Source organism: Amblyraja radiata, chromosome 11, assembly GCF_010909765.2.
Source record: "Amblyraja radiata isolate CabotCenter1 chromosome 11, sAmbRad1.1.pri, whole genome shotgun sequence".
Lineage (NCBI taxonomy): Eukaryota > Metazoa > Chordata > Chondrichthyes > Rajiformes > Rajidae > Amblyraja > Amblyraja radiata.
Genome location: NC_045966.1, coordinates 15,807,846 through 15,820,629, shown reverse-complemented (window position 1 = coordinate 15,820,629; position 12,784 = coordinate 15,807,846). Strand labels below are relative to the sequence as shown.

The 12,784-nt window shown below is 40.1% G+C and overlaps 1 protein-coding gene across 2 annotated transcripts in view; it reads left to right on the top strand.

The window, feature by feature from the left end:
- LOC116978324 (collagen alpha-1(XXIII) chain-like) overlaps positions 1-12,784 on the top strand; it is a 166,096-nt gene that overhangs the window by 81,803 nt on the left and 71,509 nt on the right. For both annotated transcript variants that reach the window (XM_033029401.1, XM_033029399.1), the window contains exons 4-5: positions 11,665-11,672; positions 12,497-12,523. In XM_033029401.1, the coding sequence (XP_032885292.1) occupies positions 11,665-11,672; positions 12,497-12,523 (35 nt within the window). The remainder of the gene's footprint in view (positions 1-11,664; positions 11,673-12,496; positions 12,524-12,784) is intronic.

Here is a 12,784-nt window from a genome sequence, read left to right as displayed (position 1 = left end):
AGCAGGAAGGAAATTAGATGAACCCCAATTGGGGAAGAGGTCCAAAGGGTCTCTGGGCGATGAGCCTGTAAGTGAAAAAGGGAGGGCAGGGGTTCATAAATAAGGGTGGATTTGTCCTAACTGATGGGTAGAAGTGTCAGGGCAAAGGCTGGCAGCTCAGGATGGAAGGTAAGAGTTGGTAAGATTAATAGTTGAGGAGTTGTTTGGGGGGGGGGGTTGTTCGGAGGTTGATTAAATTTATGATCACTGATTGGGAGGAGTAAGGGAAATCTGGGTTTTCGTGATCAGTTGGCAGGGCTACTGAAAGATCCACCTTAAAGGAGCCAACCTGAATCAGATTCACAATGTGAACCCAAGATAGGCAATCCCTCGCTAAGTCCTACAGAAGCAGGTCTGGCGGGCATTGCAGACATTGCAGTTCATGCAAGCACAGTTGAAAATTATACAAATTGCTTCTGGAAAATATAATTAATGCATTAGATCTGGGGAGAATCCAGAACAAATCAGTCTGTGCATCTCTCATGAAGTCCTCAGTTTCCAAAACTGCTATTTTTCACCGAAGTTGGATCATACAGTGGACAAAAATGTGTCTCCACTTGATCCAATTCTAACCATTTATCTTTATCATTTTGTTTAGATAATGTCAACATTCCAGTAATAAAAGCCACAAGCTATCATTTGGCTATCTTATTTATGGCAGAACTGAGTAACACTCAATGGCTTTGACTAAAAATGTTTAAAATAATTAATCCATAAATAAGTTGTTCATTTGTGGCAGAATGACAGGACAAATAACTGGCTAATTATGAATAGTGAATTAATATGATTTTTATTTATGTTTAGAATTTAAACTACTCTGGTGAGTACAGAAGTCTTAATCCTGGCCAAATTGGAGAGGCTATGACTTCAAAATGGGGTAAAAGCTTCAGGGCTGCTGGGAGATTTGGTCATTGCTCTTTGCAGAGCTGGGAAAGCTGCGGAGTGGTGCCAGTGTGTCTAGAGCCTAGATACAATTTGCAAGAAAGGAATAAGAGCATCTGCAAACCCTGTCAATTAGGTGCAAATTACATGGTATGGATTGGATGGCTGCAAACCAGACATACACCTTGTAAATAATTGTAAATAATGTTGCAGAGTTCAACATTGCTGAGTGCGATTGGATAAGGTATTGAGCCTTGACTGGGTTTCTTGTAGATCAGGGTAAATGTTTCTAAGTTGGCTTCCTCGTGAAGTCCGGTTTGAATACAATGTATTGAGCTGCTGTATTATTGGTTTAGGGAAATGTCTGTTATGTATGGGGTTAATCGATATCTGTAATTGGATTATTAAGAGACCACCCCCATGTGGTTCGGCCCCTCGAGGTCCCGGGACATATAAAAGTCCGCCACCACGAGGTCCAGGGTCGATCTTCTGGGAGAGCGCTTGGGACTGCGCGAACTTCTGGAGTGTCTCTGTCTGAGTGAGGCCTAGAGGGCTTGAACAGGCAGATACGAGGATCGAACCCGCGGTGGGATAGGTACAGTAGATGAATTGTGACGCGCTTTTGTTAAAATAAAATTTAGTTGTTTCAAGTGCTTGATTCAGTATTTTTACTGAAACTAGACTGGGGGAAGTTTAGAAAGAAGCAATTTACAGAAGGACTGGAGAGGGATAACTGTCCTTTCTACTTTGTCCTTCTATTAAATGCCCAATCCTACTTCAAAGCCTCTAACATCACTGCTCCACTTGAAAACCAACCGTTAACCGTTACATTTCTGATCTTTCCTACCCTCGCCAAAACCTTTGATCATTTTACATATCCTCCCACATGCTTCACTCCCAGAACTATCAGATTAAATGCCTTCAATCAGGTTTTTGCATGAATCCCAGAACAAAACAGCCTTGCTCAAAGTCACTAATAGAGATCTGTTGCAATCTATTCCTTGCTGACCACTCTGCAATCGTTGATGTTTCTGAGTAAGGCATCCTCCTCCATCGATCCTCCACTGTTGTCTTGTTGAATAGTGCTATATAGGGCGGCACGGTGGCGTAGCAGTAGAGCTAATGCCTTACAGCGCCAGAGACCCGGTTTGATCCTGACTATGGGTGCTTGTCTGTACAGACTTTGTGCGTTCTCTGTGATCTGCGTGGGTTTTCTCCGAGATCTTCGGTTTCCTCCCACACACCAAAGACGTACAGGTTTGTAGGTTAATTGGCTTGGTATACTGTAAATGTAAAATTGTCCCTAGTGTGTGTAGGGTAGTGTTAATGTGCGCGGATCGCTGGTCGGTGCAGACTCAGTGGGCCGAAGGGCCTGTTTCCGTGCTGTATCTCTAAACTAAACTGTACTCGCCTGCTTCCAATTTCATCGCTCCAATTGTACACACTTTTACCTCTGGTGTCAGATTCACTGAAAGTCCTCCTTTGTGGTGTTGTTTTGTTTATCTTACTGTTATGGATTTGTGGATTTACTTTGTGGATTTGTTTATCTTACTGTTATGTTGCTCCATTTCCCTTTTAAGTACACTGCATATTTCCATTCAAAGACATTAGACAGTTCTGAACATGCCCAGTATCTTGGAAATGGCATTTAGAATACGACAATTGTGCTTACCCAGTTCTATCACCATTGTTTACACTGTGCTCATCAGTGAGTTTATAGAATTGTGATTTTATAAATTATAGAATTCTATAGTTTATGGAATCTCAGATACATACAAAGGCTAAGTTAGTCAAAGTTTATACCCTTCTGTTTCACGTTAAAATGCTGCGCTTTAGCGATCTCGCACAAAGGACATTTTTTCTCATGTATACATACAATCTTCACCAAAATTTCCTTTGACTGTCCCACTTAGGAAACCTGAACGGAAACCTCTGGAGACTTTGCGCCCCACCCAAGATTTCTGTGCGGTTCCCGGAGGTTTTTGTCAGTCTCCCTACCTGCTTCCACTACCTGCAACCTCCGGCAACCACCTGCAACCTCCGGGAACCGCACGGAAACCTTGGATGGGGCGCAAAGTCTCCAGAGGTTTCCGTTCAGGTTTCCTAAGTGGGACAGGGGCATTACTCCCTCTGTACAGTCAGGATCATTAGGATCAAACATCCAGTACAGGATGGGCATGAATTTTCTTCAGCCATTCACTGTGAAAGTCAAAACCAATGTCATAGTCTCCATCACAAGTACTGTTGCCTTGCCATTGGCTCTACTCTCCCTGGCATATGGCACAGTTGGTAGCAGGTAATATCCATATCATTAGTAAAAACGCCACTTTCCCTTTTGAAATGTTGTTTAAATTTGCCCTTTTTCACAGTTGAAATGGTCCTCCACATCTCTAGATTCAACTATTCAACATATTCTTGGCTGACCTTCAACATACTACTCTGTACACACTGCTACCCATTTCAAAACAATCACCAAGTCATTGTGCACCCATCATCATTATCTTTGCTTTCATGTGTTGGCATTGCCTTGATTTCAAAATTCTTATCCCTGCATTAATTCAAATGGTCTTGACTTTACCTAACCTTATCCATCCTCCAATGGACATGCATTCCTCCAATTCTTACCTCATGAGCATCCCCAAATTTCAGCAAACCATGGTTTATGGTCATCCCTTCAACTACCATGGCCAATAGCTCTGAAATTCCTACCCTAAACTTCTCTGCCTCTCAATCTCCCTTTAAGAAGCTCTGTAAACCCTTCTCATGACTCTTCACATGACATGGTAGATGTTTTCTTCTTTCATAGCACTCTGAGAATTCAGTTCTGACATCTTTGTCGTGCTAAAGATACTACATCAACAGTAGCTATTGATCTCGGCTGTGGAACTTTTCTTTGATTCAACACCCATTACCTTTCAGGTATTGTTTGTTTTGTCTGTTTGTTTTGTGTGTTTGGATTATTTTGTTTGTTTTGTGTGATTGGATTATTTTCCTGTCCAGCTCTGCTAAAATTATTCTCCCTTACATAGATACATAGACAATAGGTGCAGGAGTAGGCCATTCGGTCCTTCGAGCTGTTCACTGTGACCATCAGTACCCCATTCCTGCCTTCTCCCCATATCCCTTGATTCTGCTATCCCTAATAGCTCTATCTAACTCTCTTTTGAATGCATCCAGTGAATTGGCCTCCACTTCATTCTGAGGCAGAGAATTCTACAAATTCACAACTCTCTGGGTGAAAAAGTTTTTCCTCATTTCAGTTCTAATGGCCTATCCTTATTCTTAAACTGTGGACTCTGGTTCTGGGCTCCCCCAACATCGGGAACATGTTTCCTGCATCTAGCGTTTCCAATCCTTTAATCATTTTATATATTTCAATTAGATCCTCTCTCATCCTAAATTCCAGTGAATACAAGCCCAGTCGCTCCATTCTTTCATCATATAACAGTCCCGCTACCCCAGGAATTAACCTCGTGAACCTACGCTGCACTTCCTGAATAGCAAGTATGTTCTTCCTCAAATTAGGAGACCAAAACTGCACACAATACTCCAGATGTGATCTCACCAGAGCCCTGTACAACTGCAGAAGGACCTCTTTACTCCTATACACAACCCCTCTTATTATGAAGGCCAACATGCCATTAGATTTATTCACTGCCTGCTGTACCTGCATGCTTACTTTAAAGGCCCTGTCCCACTTACGTGTCCCTGGCACGCAAATTACGCGACCTCGTCGTCGTGTTGAGGCACACGGGCATCGTGTGGCCGCGCGGGGCCGGTCCCACTTAGAAGCGCAGAGGGGTATGGAGTTGTGAGCGGTATCACGCGGCGCTCCGAAATTTTGTAGCGAACAAAATCTTTTTGGAGAATTAGGCCATTCGGCCCATCAAGTCTAATCCACCAATCAATCATGGCTGATCAATCTCCTTTCTAACCCCATACTCCTGCCTTCTCCCCATAACCCCTGATACCCGTACTAATCAAACTCGTACTAATCACATGAGATGGGGCACTGGGACAACCATCTGCACACGCGTTAGTGTGCATGAAGGAACTACAGATGCTGGTTTAAACCAAAGATAGACACAAAAAGCTGGGGTAACTCAGCTGGTCAGACAGCATCTCTGGTGACGTTTTGGGTCGAGACCCTTCTTCAGACAGGGTCAAGACCTGAAACATCACCTCTTCCTTTTCTCCAGAGATGCTGCCTGACCCGCTGAGTTATTTCAGCCTTTTGTATCTATCTGCACAGGCTATAAGGTGGAAGACACTGCCTTTGACTTACACTAAGAAACCGGGACTTCCACAGGTGCAGTGTGCAACGCTTGGAAGTCAGAGACTTCTCAGGCACATAAATCCCAGCAGTAGTGCTCGTATTTGGATTCTTGGTTGGTTCTTGGTTGGTTTCTTGGTCCTCCAAAATATTCCAAATGGAATTTAAACTGGAGATGGTGAAGGGAGGGCTTAAGCCAGAAAGGGTTATTGGGAAGAAAGAGCTACTTTAAATTTAGTTGCATCTGGTTGATTGAAGATACAACCTATTATTTAGGTGGTCAGAGAATAATCAGATTATTTTCAACTATAAAAGGTGGAAGTACTTTGAACATGAAATTAATGCAGACAATGGGAAAATGTAACAAACGGAAGGTATTGGCACACAAACTCCTTGAAAAGGGAAGCTAGAAGCCTTGACGTCTTTGAGCAGAGCAGCAGCAATCAACAGAACTATTGGACGAACTATCTAGCTAAATTAAAATATATGATAGAAATGTTAATGAGTAAACCATCTGGCACTCTGAGTAGACTTTGCTTAATGCAAACCACTGTGTTACGAAGAAGCAAGATAGACACTCAAGTGCCTGAGGCATTAGCAGAGAAGTAATTTTACGGTTGATAACCTTCGCCAAGGGTTTGAGTGTGAAAAAACATGGCTATAAACACGGAATTATCAGAGAAGTGATCTTACATGTGACATTGTCATTGATAATACTGTCTAAATAGATCATTCAGAATATTACTTTGACACAAACTTCCAGAGGAATGCTTGAAGGCGCATGTTAATTTTAGGTTTGATGTCCCCAATGTGCTTAAGTGTATAGTGATAATTTATTTATAGAATAGTGAAAAAATAACTTTATACTCATTTAGGAAACAATTAAGTGCAACAATATGGGAGCAATGCATGAATTATTGTTGGTTTTTTAAATGAAGATGGGCTGATTTGTCATTCTCTTCTGAAATTAGTTCAAAAGCTGGCATCATCAATTACAGAGCCTGAGAAGTCTCTGACTTCCAAGTGTTGCACACAGCACCTAATGTTCCCCAGCTTCTATTCCTAATATCCTGTTAACCATGTGGAATATAGCATTACTCCCTTGAAAGGAAAAGAAAATTCCAAGGGAATACATTTTGTTAAAAGTACTCCTACCTTTTACCTAGAAAAATAGTGGACTCAGAAATAGGGCAATAAGTTCAAATTGGCCAGGGAAGCAAAGGCCCCCAGGGGAAATATTTTTGAAGTTGCGGGTGCTGATTCTCCACTCTTTAGCATGGCATTCCAAGGTCAGACAGTTCTCAGGTCATTGTAAAGTCGTTGCTGATTGCAGTGGAGCCTTCTCATAATTAGCATCTCTCAAGTGGTACAAGAAGAATGGAGGGAGGCCTTCGGTTCCTATGTTGTGAAGAAAACTGATATGTAAAGAAAAAAGGCCAAAGAAATTTATGGAAGAAGTACTTTGAAAGAAAGGGCTGCCTTAGATTTTCGTTGACCTAAGGTTCACCCACCACTTATTGGTAATTACCTCAGTTACTGTTGAGAATGTTCAAATACCTCTTCAATTATTGAAGGAGTTTAATGACCTATCCAACTCACCTTTTTTTATCCCATTTTGTAGTATCCCAGTTTGTACTTTCTTTCCCTATTAAAGACTGCTATTTTCTCTCTTCCTACTTTAGTTTTATTGAATTTGTATTCAATAGCAGCAATTGGGAGAATTGGAAGGCCACCGATAAAATACATTGCATTCCCTAAGAACTTTTGGATGGCCTTGTTTGAATATTGATTTAAATGTCAGGGGGGATAAAATTGAGCTGATTTTTCAATTTTGATAGTTTTATAAATTTGAAACCATTCATTTAATTCTGCCAGCCACCACCTCATTCATCAGTGAAGCCCTCATTTGTAGCGGTAACAACTGAACTTACCTTAGTTCAGAGTTACTCCATGGAAACAGGCCCTTTGGCCCACTGAGTCCTCACTGACCATCGATCAGCCATTCACACTAGTTCTACGTTTTCCCACTTTCACATCTACTCCCTACATGCAATTAACCTAAAAGCCCGCACATCTTTGGGATGTGGGATGTGGGAGAAAACCAGATAAGCCAGAGGAAACCCATGCACTCACAGGGAGAATGTGCAAACTCCACACAGACAGCACCTGAGGACAAGGATCGAACCCAGGTATCTGATGCTGTGAGGCAGCAGCTCTACTAGCTGTGCCACTGTGCTGCCCCGAACTGAAGAACTGAGGAAAAATAATTAATCAGAACTTTTAAATCAGTAGTTATACTTAGTCAATGAAAAGAGAATTGGAGAATCTTGAAACAGGTTAGGTTGGATTCTTGAAAAGATAAATAGACTGAAAAGAATTGAACCATTGTTAAATTCTGTAGTGTTTGCTGTTTCTGTTCTTTAAACATTAATTTCCAAATAATAGAATTGGATGTAATAATGGAATTATTATTATTATTATTATATCTAATAATGGATTTTGTATTCATGCAACACTCTTGCACTTTCCAACAAACAAACTTAGTAAGGTCTTTTGAACCAGAAGATGATTTGGTAAGAAATCCTTGTCAGTGAAACACTTTCAATATAATATCAAGGACATGTGAGTGAACAGGCCAATCTACCAAGTAGCAATTTAACTAATCAGAAGAATTCTTACTGAGAAGAATTATAAGACTAAACCAGAAAATGTAAGTTAGTTAATTCAATGGTAAATCATTTCAGAATATGAGCTATAATAGACAGAAAAGTATGAGTTCTGAGAGATAAAAAGAGATGACAAAAATAAAATGGTTCTTTAAATTTATCATTTTATTTACTTTTTTTGTTTGAAAGGTCCCTAATAATGAGATAAAATCTGCAGGAATTAGTTGCATTTCAGATTAGACTAATTGTTTGACCTTTTATTGTGGTTAAAAATGTACTTACCCTGGAATTGGCATAACTTTTTCTTTATTATTTGGTGGACATTACAGCAGCTTTGTGCCATTTAATGTGCATCAACAGAGCTGCCTCTTGCCTAGGTACCTCAATTGTACAACATATGGAAATGCAGGGTAATAAGACTAGCAATTTCCTGAATGTTTTATGTCCAACTACATAAGCTGCTGTTCAATTTATACTTTGATAATAATGGGCCATAATGTGCAATCATTTATAGGTTGAGTAGAAGAAACCTATATATTTTTGCATTCTTTAAGTACACATTATTCCTCGGAAGGAAAATTTACCAAATTACATTTAATTGCAAGAGTAACCAATTAAAAGTTCTATCTCTGAAAAAAGTTATTATGGTACTAATTTTACTGTGTTAATTCATAACAGGCATATGCAGACAGGGAGTTTACTCGCTTATTTTACAGTTTATAGTCTATGGTGAACTATTTTATGTGGACTCAGTGTGGTAGATTTCTCCACATAAAATATTACTGAGGTGGAACATGAAGTGAATGCCACACCTATAATTAAGCAAATCCTTCCTACCTGTTAGATTGTGTATAGATTGGAAATTTTGGCATGAAAATGATATCCCACAACAAAGCAATAATGTCATTGCAGATGTGAGGCAGGCTTTGTTGTGGGGATGTAATTTTCATGCTGTAGAATGGACAGGTTTGGGTCAGGACCCAACACGAAAAGTCACCTGTCCATTCCCTCCACAGGAACTACCTCACCTGCCGGGTTCCGACAGCACTTTGTGTTTTGATATTATGGAGAGCTATGCTTTTGCCAAACCTAAGGGGACTGGGCAGGCTTACAGAAGCTACGTATATTACAAGAACATCTACAGTACTCTGGAATGATTCGGTAGTTGCATGAGCCACATTATCGTTGCATTTTGTGTTTCTCACGACTTACCGTCTGATGTAATTTGACAGACTGGAGGAGGAGATTGACCTCAAAAGAATTAGATTTAGACTTAGATTGAGATTGACCTCAAATGAGTTAGAGTTAGATTTAGCTCTTAGGGCTAAAGGAATCATGGGATATGGAGAAAAAGCAGGAACGGGGATACTGATTTTAGATGATCCGCCATGATCATCTGGCTCGAATGGCCAAAGAGCCTACTCCTACACCTATGTTTCTATGCTTCTAAGAGTCAGGTTCCCTGCCTTTCTCTGCCTTCTCCATTTTGAATACAAATGAGCTAGACCTGAAGGTTCTGCTCACTGTCACTGACATTCCTGTGCTATTGAGGCAAGGTAGCTGTCGACCTCCTAAAAACAGTTGGTCACAGCTAGACTGTGGAGATAGTGCACTTCGTTGACAAATTGTGCTGTGAGGAGAACTGTTGCAGGGAGCAACAGTAAACCTCCAGTGCTATCTTATAACTGGTACAACAAGTAATATACATCAATTATACATTTATGGCTGTAAGACAAACTTAATACTGTACAAGGCTGTTAAGGTACTATCTCCAAAATAATCGAGAACTGGGATGGCCTTTAGATTTAATTTGAAATGGGAGAAGTTAGCACACAACACTTTCAGACTGTGGGAACAGGAAATTGCATTCCTGTCCTCAGCCGATTTGCATTGGTATTCTGTACGAGAGCACATAGCACCAGCAGGGAGGCATAACCTGAATTTCCAGACTATTTTCTGTGCAAGCATGGCCCTTCCGTGTACAATTTCCAGATTTGTTTTGATCAATAAAATGTTTCACTGCAGTATATTTAAACTTAAAGCTGACCTAGTTATTTTAGTTCATTGTTTTTGATATAATCCTACAAATTACCATTGTAAATTTTAAGTATTTAATACCTTCTAGTGAAATGCAAAACTATATAATTGTAAAGTTGATTTCCATGCATAAATATAGTGAATAAAACCGTGAGCAATGTAATTACTAATGCTATTTACCAATACTTATTATGCTGTGTTTAAGTCTGGCAGAATTCAATTGTTAATTTAAATATTTTAATAGATAATAAGCTTTGTTCTTAGGTATTTTTAAATTTCTTATTGATTTGTATTTTTAGAATTGCACAAAATTAGAAATATGAGAGCAATTTAATAATGATAAGATATCATTAAAAAATGTTTTAAAGATACAGCAGGAGAATTAGGCCATTCAGCCCATTGCGTCTGCTCCACCATTCGATCATGGCTCATCTACTTTTCCTCCTCAACCCCATTCTCATGTCTTCTCCCTGTGGCCCTTGATGCCCTTACCTATCAATCCCTGCTTTTAAATGACTTGGCCAACTCCACAGCAGTTTGTGGCAATGAATTCCACAGGTTCACCACCCTCCGTCTAAAGAAAATCCTCCTCATCTCTATTCTAAGGTACGTCTTTTTATTTAGAGGCCCTCTGATCCTAGACTCTCCCACTATTGGAAACATCCTCTCCACATTCACTCTATCCAGGCCTTTCATTATTCAGTAGGTTTCAAAGAGATTTCCCCTCATTAAAAGCTTTATATCGTTGTGTGGCAATATAAAAGGTGATTTTGTCATAAATGCTATTTGCTTTTTTGAGACGTTGGCTCGAGATGCCGTGCTATTGCCGTGCTGATGGTCTGCTGCCCCTGTCCTCTGGTAGCTGTGCTGCCCCAAACACTCGTGCGTTACTTCTACCCACAGCAGTTTCAGGGGGGTGTGGGAGCCCGCAGGATAGCCCATGGGACTAATTTCCTCAGCAGCAGGTGGAAGGAGGGCAAGACCTTAGTCTTCATTGGTGCTTGTCAGCCCTGGCACCATCACGTTGCATAGGCAACACTCTCACAAGCCCTTTCTTACTTACTGGGAAACATGTAGCGTGCCATCTTTTTGCTGCTGCTCTGTCCAGCAGCAGAAACATGCTGGACCAGGTCAAATGCTTTGTCGAGACTCTGGTCTGCTGCACTTATCTTCAATGAAGCAGGTGGTAGAGTTAGTAGCTAGTAGATCTGCCACTTCACAGGCCCAGAGATCCGGGTTTGAACCTGACCTCGGGTGCTGTCTGTGTGGAGTTTGCATATTCTCTCGGGGACCGTGCGTGTTTCCTCTTGGTGCTCTGGTTACTTCCACATCTCAAAGACCTGCGGGTTTGTAGGCCGATTAGCCTCTGAAAATTGCCTCGTGTGAGGGGAGTGGATGCCAAAGTGGAATATCATAGACGAAGTGTGAATGGGGGTTCAATGGATTTGATGGGCCGAAGGGCTTGTTTCCATGCTGTATCCCAAAACAAAAACTAAATAATTTTCCATCTATGTGAGGGAGTGAAATATTAACATTTCCTGATAAAATCCAAATCCTAGTAAGCCACGTTATATTATAAAATTTGGGCTGCTACTACAGTTACCAGATGAAGTCAACAAAGATTCTTACTCCACCATCATATATGATTTCTTACATAAGTTCTTCTAAAACAGATTTGTGCCAAATAGATAATAAAACAAAAGAGGCAAAAGTAACCAGTTCTTGCTATTTTGGTTGATTCTTTGCCCTATTTGTTTTGTTTTGCAGGATACACTGTAAGTGTTGTGGATGCTACAGAGTAGATTGCGTCTACTGAGTTAAGGAAACTCATCTCTTTTATCAATGTACAGTTTTTTAAAAATCTGATTGATTCACATTTTGTTATTAATTGTATATTTTGGTTAGGCCATTAAAAACAGATGTCGACTGCAGATCATTACTGAAATGCTGTGCCTGTTTTGTAACTATATACATTTAGTAACTAAACCTTTCACGTTCATCAGCCCTGAAGCAGAATTGGCCAACACAGAGTCCTGTGATCACATGTGCCCTTGAGCAGTGTCAATCTAGCTCTCCACAGCTACATAACTCAGCCTTGCCGCTTATTCCCATTTTTATTTATCGCTTGAATTTTATAAACCTGGAGATTATGAAAGGTCTGTTTTAATAATGTTGCCATTCTGGTGGATACATCCGAAACTTCAACATTCAAGACTTGTAATTCAGGATTAGTTTCACTTTAATTTATTGTCATGGGTGCCAAGGTACAGTGAAAAGCTTGTGTGCTAACCAGTCAGCAGAAAGACAATATATGATTACAATCGATTCATTTACATTGTATAGATATACGTATGATAAGGGAATAACATTTAGTGCAAGGTAAAGAAAGCCAGCAAAGCCGGATCAAGGGTAGTCCAAGGGTCGCCAAAGAGGTAGATAGTAGTTCAGCACTGCTCTCTGGGCTATACATCGGGAATATTTCTCATTTGCCATTTAAGTTTAAAGAACTGTTAATTTTGTGTTACAGGAAAAAAATAATATGTGCATAAAAGATTTGACTGTTTTCTGTTTTCTTTTATGATTGAATCCCAAACCACAGGGAGAACCAGGAAGAGATGGCTATCCGGTAAATGACAATTATATTGACATTTGTTTTATTGACATATTCTCTGCATTTGCAATGAAATCTAAGAAAGATGGTACACTATTCACTATCAACTGGTTCATCAAAATATCAGGAATAATATTCTTTCTTAAAGAAACACAGTTTAAAATAACCCTCCTTATCTGATGATTTGAATAATCCTCTAGAACAAGGGTTCCCAACCTAGGGTAAATTTCGCCTACCCAGGGGGTAAATTTGTTGATTCTGGATTTGTACATATTT